The 15,970-nt window shown below is 46.3% G+C and overlaps 1 protein-coding gene across 1 annotated transcript; it reads left to right on the top strand.

The window, feature by feature from the left end:
• The first annotated feature begins 927 nt into the window (after window positions 1–927).
• LOC137916433 (peptide YY-like) lies at window positions 928–5,677 on the top strand. Its single transcript, XM_068759458.1, has 3 exons — window positions 928–1,115; window positions 5,496–5,576; window positions 5,653–5,677. The coding sequence occupies exons 1-3, from the start codon at window positions 928–930 to the stop codon at window positions 5,675–5,677; spliced, it is 294 nt and encodes a 97-aa protein (XP_068615559.1).
• The last annotated feature ends 10,293 nt before the right edge of the window (window positions 5,678–15,970 follow it).

The raw sequence follows: 15,970 nt of genomic DNA, 5'->3' as shown, positions 1-15,970 counted from the left end.
AAGAACATAAAATTTAAATTGAGAAAACAAAACAATGAAAAACGGAGAGAAGACCAAAAGCAGCAGGTTTACGGTGTGTGTCTGTGTGTGTGTGTGTGTGTGTGTGTGTGTGCGTGCGTGCGTGCGTGCGTGCATTGTGGTGTTTCACAATCTTTTTCCCAGATGTTTAGGAGATAAACTGTTGCATTGGTAGATTTTTTTTTAAACGTATTTTTTTTATTATTTCTTGTTTTGCTTTAAAAACATGGAAATAAATGCACTAAAATAATGTAAGACGGAACACTTTACTTACGCAAGCGCAAAAAAATAGTAAAAGGAATAATTGTGCCGTTCTATTTCAGTTTGCAGTGTTTCATCCCAGCGATTGTGAGATTCTTTTATTCTTATATGCGCCACCTTGCATATGTTTTATGCAAGGTGGCGCAGTGTATAGCGCTGTCGCCTCACAGCAAGAAGGTAAGAGGTTCGATGCTTATCCATGAGGAGTTTCTATGTTCTCTCCATGCCTGCGTAGAAACCACGAGAACAGAGACTTGAATGTTTCCTTCCTGTATTTGATACTCTAAATAATAACCGCATGGTTCAAGTAACCATAATAATACTCTAGAATAAGTGTCTGCGCTTCAGGAATTATGACACAGAACTGGTACACATTTTGTGGATTTAGTGACAGCCTGCCTCTTCATCCTCCTCACAACGAAACAGAATTCGTACAGCTTGAAGACGTTTACCTTTTTTTCTCGTGCTACATTCTGACTTGTGTCTCGGCTTCATGCGACTCAGAGCATCGCAAACTGATCCCAGACACAAATGTACCGGTCACATGACACAGACCCTCCAGCCCACCTCGCCCGAGAGAGGTCAGACACGCATCCACTTCCTCCTCTTTGAGTTTCGGTCCTGGTGTCTGACGCTTCCCCTCCGCAGATGTCCGTGACGCTGAAGCCGTGGACGGCGCTGATTGCGGCCGTGCTGTGTGTGCTGGTGTGTCTGGGATCGCTGGCGGAGGCCTACCCCCCCAAACCCGAGAATCCCGGTGAAGACGCTCCACCTGAGGAGCTGGCCAAATACTACACCGCTCTGAGACACTACATCAACCTGATCACCAGGCAGAGGTATGGCTGCAGTACAGGAACCAGAACGTACGTCCCCGTGGCAACAAGGCTTTAAACCTCGCATCTCAAATGTACATCGGTCTGTGAGATCAGAAAATGATCCTGCCCCCCCCCCCCCCCCGACTTACAGGATCAATGACTATTAGGTTAGGTTAGGTATTTATTTATTTCAGGCAATGACAAAAAGCACACAAAACAAAACAAACCGTTCCTCATCGCACGAGCCACATTTAAACAATAAGTAATAAGTAACATGTCAGTTCAGCCTGAAAGGGAGTGGGAAGAAGAAAACTTATTTAATCCCACCCCCATTTCTCATAACATATAAACATAATAAGCTCCTCTATTTCAAGCTCCAAATCCTATCAACAACAACTATATACACTGTATGATTTCGAAAAATACAACAAAATATCGAATGAAACTAGTGAAATTACAAAATTATATATATATATATATTCCATTATGGTGTTACCACAGGTAACATGACAGTTTAAACAGTCATGCCAACATTAATAATAAACAATACCAGCAATGGTAACAAACATATACCAACAATGGTAATGGAAACAATAAATACCTTCAAGACCCTCTGTTTGAATATTGCGAGTAAACCAGCTGTCTATATACTAGCTTAAATTGATGAATACTTTGACATTGCTTGTGGTGTGTATCCAGACTGTTCCAAAGTTTAACCCCACGTACAGACAAACAAAAACGTTTGAGTGTGGATCGAACTTGAGGAAGTTTAAAAACTCCAAATCATGAGCAGCTGCTCGAGCAGTAGAAAAACGTTGTAGGTTAATGGGTAATGATTTGTTAAATGCCTTGAACAGAACTACTAGAGTGTTGTATTTCACAAGGTCCATAAATTTAAGCAACTTTGACTGAAAAAATAAGTTATGAGTATGATCCCGAAATCCGACCTTGTGAATGATCCGTACTGCTCGTTTCTGTAATATGCATAATGGATTTATTGTGTTCTGATAAGTATTCCCCCACACTTCAATGCAGTATGTAAAGTATAATTTTAATACTATAATTACTATAATTTTATATGCACTCCAAGTGTCAATTCTGCCTTTATAATGAATAATATTTTAAACTGAATACACACACAACCACAAATTCACTCTCTACAAATTCCTGAATATTTTTAAAATGTTTGTAACAAATTACCCAAATGGTTCGATTATCCCTGGTTCGATTCCACCTGCGACGTTCCTGTTTGGAGTTCGGAGCTTCTCCCCGTGTCTGCGTGGGTTCTTCCATCGTCTCACACTAAAACTAAAAAAGTTGCACAAAATAAGTAGTCCTTACTTTGACACCAAACGGAACCAGTAGAGTTTCAGCTCCAATCTGACCTCAGATCAGTCTGTGTTATTCCCTCCGCCCAGGTGGGGGCTATTCAGAATCAGAATCAGAATCAGAATCAGAAGTGGTTTATTGCCATTGTCAGTGAGGGTTCAGACTAGGAATGTTTCTCTGTGAAGTCGTGCTACATCTAACATTAAGGACAAAATACAAAGACCATACAGGTACAGACACATCAACAGCAGCCAGAGTGGTTACACAGATGTGTATTAGCAGCAGTAAACTAGCGTCATCACGCAGTGCAAATGGAACAGTGCAAGTTGTATTCAGGAGTCCGGGACAGAATTATTAAGTGTTCGTGAGTCTTACGGCTGAGGGAAAGAAGGTGTTCTTGTGGCGGGAGGTTCTGGTCCGGATGGACCGTAGCCTCCTGCCTGAATGGAGAGATGCAAGATCACTCAAAAGGTTCTGGACGGATCTTGAGGAATTTTTCAGGAAATGTTGGGAATGTTAATATTAAATTCTGGTGGTGATCCAGAAGAGATCCAGGATTCTGGATCAGTTTCAAATGTTCAGTAACGTTCCAGTCAACGGAGCTTCCGAATGTGTTCCTCAATATCTCGGTGGATTATTGACCGATGTCATGTAGGGGGGGGGGGGGGGGGCTCTACCTCTCCCCCAAATTTAATCTGGATCAGGCCCAGAATTTAGTCAGTAAACAATATTTAATTTTAACATTGAAAACTAAAATCAACTCTGATTGACTTTTACTTTCCGTGGTTGGTGTATAAAGATACCAACAACAGTTTAGAACCTTAGAGTGCTTTTCTAGTAATTTGTTATCGCAGAGATGATCAAACTTGTCATTTTTGTTGAGTTGTAGACATTATCCGTGAAGTTAGACGCTAACCCCATAGCAGCGAGTCATTGAAAAGGATTCTGGATCCAGATGATGATCCAGATGATGATCCAGATGATGATCCAGATTCCAGCAAAATGTTGCCTCAAAGAATACAAAATAATCAAAACCTCCTCTACATGATCCTGCTAACAATAAAAACATGTCCTCCTTGGCAGAGACATTATACAGTCCCTCAGGATAAATTTAAGAGCCATGGCGGGTCGTCTGGAAGAAATGAGAAGCTCTGTTGACTCATCCTTCCTGTATTAAAATAACCTTCCCCAAAGCGATTTTCAGCTGTTAAACCGTAAACGTAGCAAAGCTCGGTTTCATTTATGCCTCTTTTCTCTCATATTTGTCTCTTCAAGTGCCGACTGTGAATTTCATGAGTTTCCCGCTCTGACTTAAACCCGGAGTGTCTCTGGATGCGGACGCACTGCCCCTCCTCCGACTCATCTACCCCTGTGCCCACATGGGCGCTCCAGCGATTCGATTACCGGCCACTCTCTGCAACCGCCAGGCCCCCAAATCAACAAGAGCAGAGCAATAAGCAGCGCAGATGGACCCACGAAAGAATCCCAAATCCAGTTAGACGGGCCTGAGCCGAGGCCTGCCGCTCTCAAGTCGCTAAGGGACTGTCAGAAGGGATATTTTAGATTTGAAGCAGCCCGTCTCATCTGTTCTTATTCATGAAAGCCAAATAGGTCATTGATATTTAGATACGTGACCCCTAATGCCATGAAAAGTCAATTTGCCTCAAGTTTAAAGTTTAGACATTTCACCAGCAGACGCTGATGAAGACTTGTGAGGAGAGAAGTCATGGCTCTGTGGAGGCTCCTCTGTATCCGGTTAAAGGCTGGGGAACGATGGACTCAGAACTGGAGCCCCACGGGGAGCTCGAACTGGAGAAATAGAATGGATGGAGAATGGGTTGAAGGTGAACTTCACTATTTCTGATTTTCACAGTGAACTTCCAGGCTGAGTCGGCGCCGCGCATCCCACGTGTGAACAATTAAAAATGAGACGTCACAGTACTTGCTGCAGGAGAAGCTCCGTCTCGTTTCCACGGAAACATCTCAGAGTGAACGACTGCGTCGAGGAAACCGTTTGCATTTGTTTGTATACCCCCCCCCCTCCCCCCCCCTTTTTTTTTCTGTAACTTGCCAGCCAATAATATCACAGCATGACGGGCAGGCAAACAAAACAAATGGCAGCGGTGGTCGAACCAATCAGAAGCAGACGTGAGTTTCTCCTCTCTGATGGAGTCTAGATGTTCACCTCAGTAATCTGATTTATCTGACGCGGGTTTCCCTCCAGCTGAAGCGCCTGGAAACGCCCGGGGAAAAACAGCGTTGTTCCTCAAAGGGCGTGACACAGATAATAGGATAAGAGCCGGACGGAGGGGTGAAGACGGGCCGTTATCGGAGGGGACAACATTCGTTTCTTGTTCTGATGTGACAGTGTGTCCTCCAGGGTGACGCACACACACACACACACACACCTTCCTGTGCGTAGCGAGCCGTAGGATTGGGTGCTGGGCTGATATGGAGAGGTGGAACAGGTGGGTGATGGGAAAGCAGAGGAGCTGCAGGTCACACTGCAGGGGTTGTGTTGAATGACTGTGTCGTGCACACACACACACACACACACATTACAGCGATTATGCATTTGTGGCTCACTTGGGGCTCTGGCTTCCTTATCAAGGGAATCACAAGAGCAGTTCAGAGAGAAACACGCAGGCTGGATCTGACTGTGAAATGAGAGCATTAGAACAAAGTCGGGGCCGCGAACCAATGCATCAAAAGGAAGCGAGAAAAGAGGACACAGAGGGCGGAGAAAAAGAAAGCCGATGATGGAACGGCCAGTCGAGATCTAAAGGAAAGATTTTACGTAATAAGTACTCGACTCTTATACGATTTATAGCACATAAGAAATGGGTTATGAATAAATCATGTTATTTCTAAGAGTGGACAGCAGTGAGAATGTTTCTCCAGATAAAAGTCACCGGATGGAAGTTGGGAGACGAGCTCGTCCACTGGAACGAGAAGATTCCTTTCCATTGAGTCACGATTCAGCGCACGTTCCAGCGTTCTCTTTCCCGGGGCCGCCCATCCATTCGCCGTGCCGCTAACGTGACTCCGCCTGCTTTCCCATCACTCCGGCAGGTATGGAAAGCGGTCGACTCAGGAGGGCGTGGTTGCAGAGCTGCTGTTCGGAGGCGATGGCAGCAGAGACCAGAGATCAAGGTGAAGACCTTCACACACGCGCGATGAAGGACGGTGATCTCACATGTAACTCTGTCTTCCTCGTGTCCCTCCGTAGATTTGATGACTCCTACATGTGGTGAACCCACCAGCTCGCTCCCTTCTCATTGGGCATTCCCCCTGGGTTCATCCCACAATGCACCTGGAGGGGCCGACGTGTGCCTCTCACCTCCGACCCCTGAACCCTCCCCCCTCCCCCCAGTTAATAGCCATCACTGATGGGAACACAAGCTTTCTGCATCTCTCTGATCACAACAAAATTGTACATAATTTATTATTGAAATGAAATCTCTACGTACGAGCGGGACTAATCCGACATCGGAACGGCGCCTGTGTGTGAGCGTTCATGTCCTTCTGCTGCCTAAGTCCGTTTAGAGCAGGAACATCTCTTATTGTTGCTTCTGTAAAAAAGTAATGTCAGAATAAATCAATAAAAACTTTTCTCTGTCGATGAAATTTGTCGATTTTGAACTTTTTTTTCTTCTTTTACCAAGAGCAGAGGCTCACATGCAGTAATATCACTTTACATCCTGCAGTAGTACTGCTTGCATGTGAAATACTGCCAACATGGTATTTTCACTGAAAGTGCTCGAGGTAGGAAATCGGTTTCTTGTGAAAATGGCTTCAGGTGTCAGTTGGAAGAGACAGAGGTGGATACATAACAGGAAGGGTAGGGGTAGGGGGGGGGGTTATAGGTCAGACGGATACTTAGTGTCTTATGGAAACGATAACCACATAGGAACAACAAGAATAAAATTAAAGCCGCAAGCGGCGTTGTAGGCCCTCGCCGGCCGACAGGCCGTTGAGCTGACCCGCCGACGCACGCCGCTTTTGTCCTGAGTGCTTCGCAAGTGTTTAGATTTGAGCTGCATTAGTAGCTCACAGTTTAGTCAAATCGTTATTTGGATTATGGCCATCTGCCATCAGGAGTTTCAATCCAATATGGCCGCCTTCCTGTGTGTCTGGGGGCGTGGCCATAATACATTTTTTTTTTGCCCTGACATGACGCATGTCTGTACCGCGCTTCCCACGCGTGGCTGTCCGACAAAGACTGGCATCGGACCCCTCCCCATAGGAGGGGTTGCCATTGCCATGGCAACACCGTAAAAACAACAACATGGTTACGATTGTGGTTTTTGATCGGGACGACATGAGGGACTTTTCTGGTAAGTTTCAATCATTTCTGGCAAAGTATTTTTTTAATTCCCATTCAATTTTTGTTATCGTTCTCTAGGGGGCGCTGTAAGGCTGATTGTCAAAGTTTCCCTTTTAAAGTGTCCAGGTAGGAAGGGTCAATAAGTGTTTAAAATCTGGTTTGGATTGGAGTGTGTGTGTGCAAACGCTGTGCTGTTGAGTGTCAGTGTGTGTGTGCGTGAGTGTGTTGGTCGTCGTTAACAGCATGGCAACGTTGGATGCCGAGGGTTGACGCTCAGATCACAATGCATTGTGCCTATGGGGAGGGGCCCGACGCCAACTTTGTCGGACAGCCACGAAATTTGGTGCAGACATGCGTCAAGTCAGGGCAAAAAAAAAAAAAGTATTATGGCCACGCCCCCAGACACACAGGAAGGCGGCCATATTGGATTGAAACTTGTCGTCTTCTGCGTTGCAAAAGCAATAGCCCCTTACGCCTAGGATAGGTGCTCGGACCTAATGATTAACATTTACAAACCCAGATTCATCAGCTCATTTGTGTGTATTCATATTTGTTTGGATTCAAATACAATTTTAGTGAGCTTATATTTCTTATATATATATATATATTTTTTTTTTCTTTTTTGTGAGCGTATATTTTTTAATTGAATGATTTGTTTAATCTATAGTTTTTGTCTAAATAGCTAAAAAATACTCAAATGCTTTTTGTCCAGCCAATTGTCTCATGAGTCAAAATCATCAAAGGGGTTTCTGACCGAACTTGCCGTTGATTAACGTATTCATTCATGAATTGATTCTGCATCGGTTGTGCCTTTACAGAGGAGACATTGACATGTAAGTTTGTCCCAGTGAGGACACGGGGTCCTCTGGAGCTGGAGGAGGGATTCTTGATTGGTTACGTTGGTCGGGTCTACCCAATCAAACAAACAGACACATTCTTATAGGTTCCCAACGAATAACCACTATTTGATGGATGTTCAGCCACGCAGCCCACAGTGAGAGGGTCGGATGCCGTGTGTGTTGTTGATGCCGTTTATGGATCCACTAAAAACAAATCCAGCTCTGACTGCAGCCAGCTAGGACACCCTAAGCTGTCTTATCTATCCGTGTGTTGGAAGACTCTCATGATTAGTGCTCTCAATGACTGGCTGGCAGATGGAGTTGATTTATCCGACAGTGCTGTGTGTCAGCCGGGCGCAGCATCCACGCTGGAGAACGTGAGTGAAGGAGCAGATAATTGATAGCAACAAGGCGCTCCAAGCCTTCATTGCTGCCGGGGAATTCGATTACCTTTTCAAAGTGCCTTCATTAACAGAGGGCAAGCCATACCAATGGTCTCCTGATTGGTCTCATATTGTTCTGTTTTGCACCTGTTCTGGCAGCGCACTGGGATCTGCGTGTTAAGGAGGCGTGCACTTTGTTTGTTACCTTCGCCGAAGGGGAGGCGAGGGTATTGCAATTGGGTTCGTTTGTCTGTCTGTTTGTTTGTCTGTCCGCACGCATAACTCAAAAATGAGTAACCCAATCAACTTGAAATTTTTACACAAGCAAGGTTCTGTCCGTGGCTCGGTCCTCCCTGAGAATTGCGTTGATCCGGATCTGGATCCAGATTCTAAAATTTTTGAAAGGATTCTTTAACATTGCGAGATAGGGCACTTTTTGACATTTTTCTTAATTTCTTCCAAACATATGGTGGTATGGATCTGAAAAAAATCACACATAAGTACTCCTTAAAGGTCTATGACCATGACTAATTTCGGCCGGCTCCGGATCAAAATCCGGATCTGAGAGCTAATTTTCATTCTAAAAACTGCATTTTTCAGGAGTCCATCCTGACCTCAATTCTGGAGCTAGAGACTTCAGATTCGGCGTGCACACTCATATTTCATTCTAGTTTCATATATGTTACAGTTGTAGTTGTATCTTTTCCCTTTCCGGAGCAGCAAGCTAGCGCAGGTTTGGCCCCTCTGATCCGGAAGCCCTGTTTACTGTCTCACCAGATCGAATAGTATATTGGAGGCGGGGTCTGCAATCTCTGATTGTCCTTGTTTTGCTCTGTGTACATGCGTGTTCGCTATGCATGTCCAGTGTCGACTATGTTGTGTTGTCAGACATTAAACAAGAGTTTTGTATTCCTTTTTCCAGGCTGCTGACTGTTGTCACAGTTTTAGAGAAAAAAAGAAAAGATTGTTCCACTTCTTCAATTCAATTTTATTTTATTTATATAGCGCACTTTACAGGATTAGAGGAGAAAGACAGAACCCAACTTGACCCACTAGAGCAAGCACTTTTGCAACGGAGGCAAGGAAAAACTTCCCATTAACAGGCAGAAACCTTGGACAGAACCTAAGGCTCATGGTGGACGGCCATCTGTCTGGACCGGCTGGGTTGAGAGAGAAAGGAAGGAAGGAAGGAAGGGAGAGAGAGAGATTTTGAAATACTGTCCACTACTTTTTTAGAATAGGGTGGCAGCCTGTTCTTTTTTTAAATTTTGTTTTAAAATTCTAATGGGATTTTTTTGTCCAACTGCTTTATCCAGGGCTGGGTCGCGGGGGGGCAGAAGCCGAAGCAAGGATGCCCAGACTTCCCTCTCCCCGGCCACTTCTTCCAGCTCTTCCGGGGGGTTCCCGAGGAGTTCCCAGGCCAGCCAAGAGACATAGTCTCTCCAGCGTGTCCTGGGTCTTCCCCGTGGTCTCCTCCCGGTGGGACGTGTCCTGAACACCTCACCAGGGAGGCGTTCAGCACCCCGATCTGCCAATCCAAATGCACTGCCCCCGATGTCCATGCGATGTTGCAGAGTCGTGTCAACCATGACAGCCCTATAACATCCAGAGCCTTAAGGGACTCTGGGCGGATCTCATCCACCCCTGGGGCCCTGCCACCGAGGAGCTTTTTAACTACCTCAGCAACCTCGGCCCCAGAGATAGAGGAGCTCACCCACGAGTCCTCAGGCCCTGCTTCCTCACTGGAAGGCATGTCGGTGGGATTGAGGAGGTCTTTGAAGTAGTCCCTCCTCCGATCTACGACGTCTCGAGTCGAGGTCAGCAGCGCACCATCCCCACCATACACAGTGTTGACTGTGCACTGCTTCCCCCTCCTGAGACACCGGATGGTGGTCCAGAACCTCTTCGAAGCCGTCCGGAAGTCATTTTCCATGGCCTCACCGAACTCCTCCCATGCCCGGGTTTTTGCCTCAGCAACTGCAGTAGCTGCACTCTGCTTGGTCTGTCGGTACCTGTCAGCTGCCTCCGGAGTCCCACAGGCCAAAAAGGCCTGATAGGACTCCTTCTTCAGCTTGACGGCATCCCTCACCACCGGTGTCCACCAAGAGGTCTTGGGATTGCCGCCACGACAGGCACCGACCACCTTACGGCCACAGTACCGCTCGGCCGCTTCAACAATGGAGGCACGAGACATAGTCCACTCGGACTCAATGTCCCCTGCCTCCCCCGGTATATGGTCGAAGTTCTCCCGGAGGTGGGAGTTAAAACTCCTTCTGACAGGAGATTCTGCCAGACGTTCCCAACAGACCCTCACAATACGTTTGGGCCTGCCAGGTCTGTCCGGCATCCTCCCCCACCATCCGAGTTGACTCACCACCAGGTAATGATCAGTTGACAGCTCCGCCCCTCTCTTCACCCGAGTGTCCAAGACATGCGGCCGCAAGTCCGGTGAGACGACTGCAAAGTCGATCATCGAACTGCGGCCTTGGGTGTCCTGGTGCCAAGTGCACATATGGACACCCTTATGCTTGAACATGGTGTTTGTTATGGACAATCTGTGACGAGCACAGAAGTCCAATAACAAAACACCACTCGGGTTCCGATCAGGGGGGCCATTCCTCCCAATCACACCCCTCCAGGTCTCACCTTTTCCCTACCTTTTCTTTCTCCTCTTTGTCTACCTCCTCCTGCGGTCCTTTGGTCTCTGCAAATGAAAAGGACATTAGAACTCCCATCCTCCAAATGCTCAGCTTTTAAATTGAGGAGCAGAGGTTGCTGTTTCTCACCATCTCTGACAGGGTCCTCATGGACCAAGATCACCCCTGGTGGTAAGGTGCTCGCAGGTGGACTACATTGATTTTGTTGATCGCTGTAGTTTTCATGGTCCATCTCCGGAGCTGCAAGTTGAACCCTGGTCACACGTGGTGGTGAGATTTTCTTTTTCCGAGAGAAGAAACGCCAGAAACGCTTCTTCTTCTTCTCGGTCTGTGGTCCTTTGGTCTCTGCAAATGAAAAGGACATTAGAACTCCCATCCTCCAAATGCTCAGCTTTTAAATTGAGGAGCTGAGGTTGCTGTTTCTCACCATCTCTGACAGGGTCCTCATGGAAAGAAGCCTCTGTGATGCCTTCAGGGACTTCCACTGAGGTCTCCGGCACGTTGTCTGGGCCAGTCTGAAAACTAAACACAGACGGAAATGTATTCCTGTTATTAAGACATCTGAAAGCAGCCGATTAACATCACTCAGGTGAGATGGTTGTCATACTGAGAGGAAGTCTTCTCACCTGTCTGGTTGCTCCTTGTCCACAGTACTCAGTCTATTCTCCAGTGGAGCAGGCTGGACCAAGATCACCCCTGGTGGTAAGGTGCTAGCAGGTGGACTACATTGATTTTGTTGATCGCTGTAGTTTTCATGGTCCATCTGCGGAGCTACAGGTTGAACCCTGGTCACAGGTGGTGGTGAGATTTTCTTTTTCCGAGAGAAGAAACGCCAGAAACTCTTCTTCTTCTTCTTCTCGGTCTGTGGTCCTTTGGTCTCTGCAAATGAAAAGGACATTAGAACTCCCATCCTCCAAATGCTCAGCTTTTAAATTGAGGAGCAGAGGTTGCTGTTTCTCACCATCTCTGACAGGGTCCTCGTGGACCAAGATCACCCCTGGTGGTAAGGTGCTCGCAGGTGGACTACATTGATTTTGTTGATCGCTGTAGTTTTCATGGTCCATCTCCGGAGCTGCAAGTTGAACCCTGGTCACACGTGGTGGTGAGATTTTCTTTTTCCGAGAGAAGAAACGCCAGAAACGCTTCTTCTTCTTCTCGGTCTGTGGTCCTTTGGTCTCTGCAAATGAAAAGGACATTAGAACTCCCATCCTCCAAATGCTCAGCTTTTAAATTGAGGAGCAGAGGTTGCTGTTTCTCACCATCTCTGACAGGGTCCTCATGGAAAGAAGCCTCTGTGATGCCTTCAGGGACTTCCACTGAAGTCTCCGGCACGTTGTCTGGGCCAGTCTGAAAACTAAACACAGACGGAAATGTATTCCTGTTATTAAGACATCTGAAAGCAGCCGATTAACATCACTCAGGTGAGATGGTTGTCATACTGAGAGGAAGTCTTCTCACCTGTCTGGTTGCTCCTTGTCCACAGTACTCAGTCTATTCTCCAGTGGAGCAGGCTGGACCAAGATCACCCCTGGTGGTAAGGTGCTAGCAGGTGGACTACATTGATTTTGTTGATCGCTGTAGTTTTCATGGTCCATCTCCGGAGCTGCAGGCTGAACCCTGGTCACAGGTGGTGGTGAGATTTTCTTTTTCCGAGAGAAGAAATGCCAGAAACTCTTCTTCTTCTTCTTCTCGGTCTGTGGTCCTTTGGTCTCTGCAAATGAAAAGGACATTAGAACTCCCATCCTCCAAATGCTCAGCTTTTAAATTGAGGAGCAGAGGTTGCTGTTTCTCACCATCTCTGACAGGGTCCTCGTGGACCAAGATCACCCCTGGTGGTAAGGTGCTCGCAGGTGGACTACATTGATTTTGTTGATCGCTGTAGTTTTCATGGTCCATCTCCGGAGCTGCAAGTTGAACCCTGGTCACACGTGGTGGTGAGATTTTCTTTTTCCGAGAGAAGAAACGCCAGAAACGCTTCTTCTTCTTCTCGGTCTGTGGTCCTTTGGTCTCTGCAAATGAAAAGGACATTAGAACTCCCATCCTCCAAATGCTCAGCTTTTAAATTGAGGAGCAGAGGTTGCTGTTTCTCACCATCTCTGACAGGGTCCTCATGGAAAGAAGCCTCTGTGATGCCTTCAGGGACTTCCACTGAAGTCTCCGGCACGTTGTCTGGGCCAGTCTGAAAACTAAACACAGACGGAAATGTATTCCTGTTATTAAGACATCTGAAAGCAGCCGATTAACATCACTCAGGTGAGATGGTTGTCATACTGAGAGGAAGTCTTCTCACCTGTCTGGTTGCTCCTTGTCCACAGTACTCAGTCTATTCTCCAGTGGAGCAGGCTGGACCAAGATCACCCCTGGTGGTAAGGTGCTAGCAGGTGGACTACATTGATTTTGTTGATCGCTGTAGTTTTCATGGTCCATCTCCGGAGCTGCAGGCTGAACCCTGGTCACAGGTGGTGGTGAGATTTTCTTTTTCCGAGAGAAGAAATGCCAGAAACTCTTCTTCTTCTTCTTCTCGGTCTGTGGTCCTTTGGTCTCTGCAAATGAAAAGGACATCAGAACTCCCATCCTCCAAATGCTCAGCTTTTAAATTGAGGAGCAGAGGTTGCTGTTTCTCACCATCTCTGACAGGGTCCTCATGGACCAAGATCACCCCTGGTGGTAAGGTGCTCGCAGGTGGACTACATTGATTTTGTTGATCGCTGTAGTTTTCATGGTCCATCTCCGGAGCTGCAGGCTGAACCCTGGTCACAGGTGGTGGTGAGATTTTCTTTTTCCGAGAGAAGAAACGCCAGAAACGCTTCTTCTTCTTCTCGGTCTGTGGTCCTTTGGTCTCTGCAAATGAAAAGGACATTAGAACTCCCATCCTCCAAATGCTCAGCTTTTAAATTGAGGAGCTGAGGTTGCTGTTTCTCACCATCTCTGACAGGGTCCTCATGGAAAGAAGCCTCTGTGATGCCTTCAGGGACTTCCACTGAGGTCTCCGGCACGTTGTCTGGGCCAGTCTGAAAACTAAACACAGACGGAAATGTATTCCTGTTATTAAGACATCTGAAAGCAGCCGATTAACATCACTCAGGTGAGATGGTTGTCATACTGAGAGGAAGTCTTCTCACCTGTCTGGTTGCTCCTTGTCCACAGTACTCAGTCTATTCTCCAGTGGAGCAGGCTGGACCAAGATCACCCCTGGTGGTAAGGTGCTAGCAGGTGGACTGGACCGGTCTGTGTGAGGGTTGGCGGTCTCATTGCAGGAAGTAGATTTGTGACTCTTCACAAATGGATGATCGAGGACTTCCTGAGGTGTGATCCTGTCTTGAGGACTCTTTTCCAGCATAGCCTCCAGAAGCTCGATGCACTGCACCCTTTCTGCGGCTTCTGACTCATTGTTTTCCTCCAGCCGCATCTAGTTTAGGAAGCAATGTTCAAATCCACCGTTAGTCATTCTCTATGAGCTGTGAGAACGTCACTAATCATCGTGAAAATAAACAAGGACATTTTAACCCTTACTGTTTTTAGATCATGCAGGGTTCGGAGCTTGCGACCCGTGGGAAGATAAATTGAACGGAGTTCCCCCCCAATACTCTGAAGAAGAAGAACAACAACATCAACTTGCAGCTGTAAACATGTTATGTTTGTTGGCATTGGAGTTGAGAAGTTTAAAGGTGTGTACCCCCTGAGTCCAAGTCTCATCTGCCAGGAAATATCTGTCCTTGTAAATCCCCTTGCGTAGACAGTAGCAATTTACTCGACCCAGGTACGTAAGCATTTCTGCAACCTGGAGATAAAACACAGTTCAGTTATTTTTGCAGCGTCACCAGTTTGCTCCATAGTTGTTCATACGTCGTATCAGATTGGTACCAACTGGTCATCATACAGAAGTGATGTTTACATTTACCCCACAAATATTTCAAGAGAATCTGAAATGTGTGTGTGCTCCTAGCAGCTAGATAAAGCTCTTGTTTCCAGCAGCTATAATGAAGTTGTGCATGTCCATCTGGTGCAGGACGGGGGACTCTCCAGAATGCTGACCCGACTGCACAACATTCAAGTCGACTGATATTGATAGATAACTTACCACAGTTTCATCTGAGGAATCTGTAAATAGAGGTTCCCCCATGATCATCCAAGCCATAATACAGCCAACAGACCACATGTCAATGGACTCGGAAAGTTCAAGGCCGAAGTAAACTTCTGGAGCCCTAAATGTCGAAAAAACACAAATACACGTATGTCACACATAAATATATATGAATAAAAAAGGTACTTAGAGCATTTCCCAAATTAAATAACAGGCAGGCACGGACAGAAAGCCCACAGCTGATTCTTTATGATAAATCTGGAAACTAATTCTAATAATAAATATTTTCAAAAACCTTACCTGAACGCTCTATTTTGTATCAACATGCCAGTCTTCAGTTGAGAGCTGTGCATGGCCGAGCCAAAATCTATGAGCTTGATATTATTGAAGGGCCTCTGGCGATCTACCGCCATGAAATTAGTGGGTTTTATATCTGCATGGACTATCCCCAGTTCTTTCAGCGCTTGCAGTGCGTTGGCCATCTGCAGAACACAAATATGAATGTGTTTCAGTTTCGTACGGGTTACAACTGACTTTAGACTTTAGAAAACGTTATTATCCCTGTGAGGGGCAATTTGCTTCACAGCCAGCAGAGACGCACCACAATTCAGTCAACACACAACAAAACATAAAAAGTGCACAAGTGGAATAAAAGCTTGTCATAAAAGGCTGTTGATAAAACCAATGGATGCAGGAAGAAATGACTTTTTCAATCTGTTTGTCCTGCACTTTGGTACCGACGACCGGAAGGCAGAAGCCTGTATTCAGAGGCCAGCGGGGGAGTCGGGTCAGCTTGTGCTTTCTTTTTTACCCTGGCTCTGTACAGAACAGAGAGCTCCTTGAAGCTGACCCCCCCCCCCCCCCCCCCATCTTGCTGCACCTCTTAACGATACTGTTCAGCCTGTTTTTGTCCTTCACCGTAAGGGACCCAAACCAGCAAATAAAAGAGAAGGTTAAAACAGACTCAATAAAACAAGAATAAAACATCTTCATAAAAGAGGTATCCACACTAAAACTTCTCAACTTCCGGTAAAAGTACATGCGCTGGTAAAAGTACATGCGCTAGTGGGCCTTTGCACAAACAGCATCTGTGTTTGCCTCAAATGACAGCTTGTCGTCCACGATGGTACCCAGGTATTAGTACTGCTGTACCGTTTCCACTGCCTGACCATGAATAAGAACAGGGAAGATTGGGGGCGGCTTCCTCCTAAAATCAATCAGCATTTTCTTTGTTTTCTTAACGTTAATGCTCAACAA

This window comes from Brachionichthys hirsutus, unplaced genomic scaffold (assembly GCF_040956055.1).
Source record: "Brachionichthys hirsutus isolate HB-005 unplaced genomic scaffold, CSIRO-AGI_Bhir_v1 contig_943, whole genome shotgun sequence".
In the NCBI taxonomy this organism is placed as follows: Eukaryota; Metazoa; Chordata; class Actinopteri; order Lophiiformes; family Brachionichthyidae; genus Brachionichthys; species Brachionichthys hirsutus.
The sequence above is the reverse complement of the archived record's forward strand: the minus strand, read 5'-3'. Positions and strand labels throughout refer to the sequence as shown.

Bases quoted from the DNA above. Each gene is read 5' to 3' on its own strand.
- LOC137916433 (XM_068759458.1), top strand. From the start codon at position 928: ATGTCCGTGACGCTGAAGCCGTGGACGGCGCTGATTGCGGCCGTGCTG. The intron at 1,116-5,495 runs GTATGGCTGCAG...TCACTCCGGCAG, and splicing joins AACCTGATCACCAGGCAGAG to GTATGGAAAGCGGTCGACTC. The intron at 5,577-5,652 runs GTGAAGACCTTC...GTCCCTCCGTAG, and splicing joins AGCAGAGACCAGAGATCAAG to ATTTGATGACTCCTACATGT.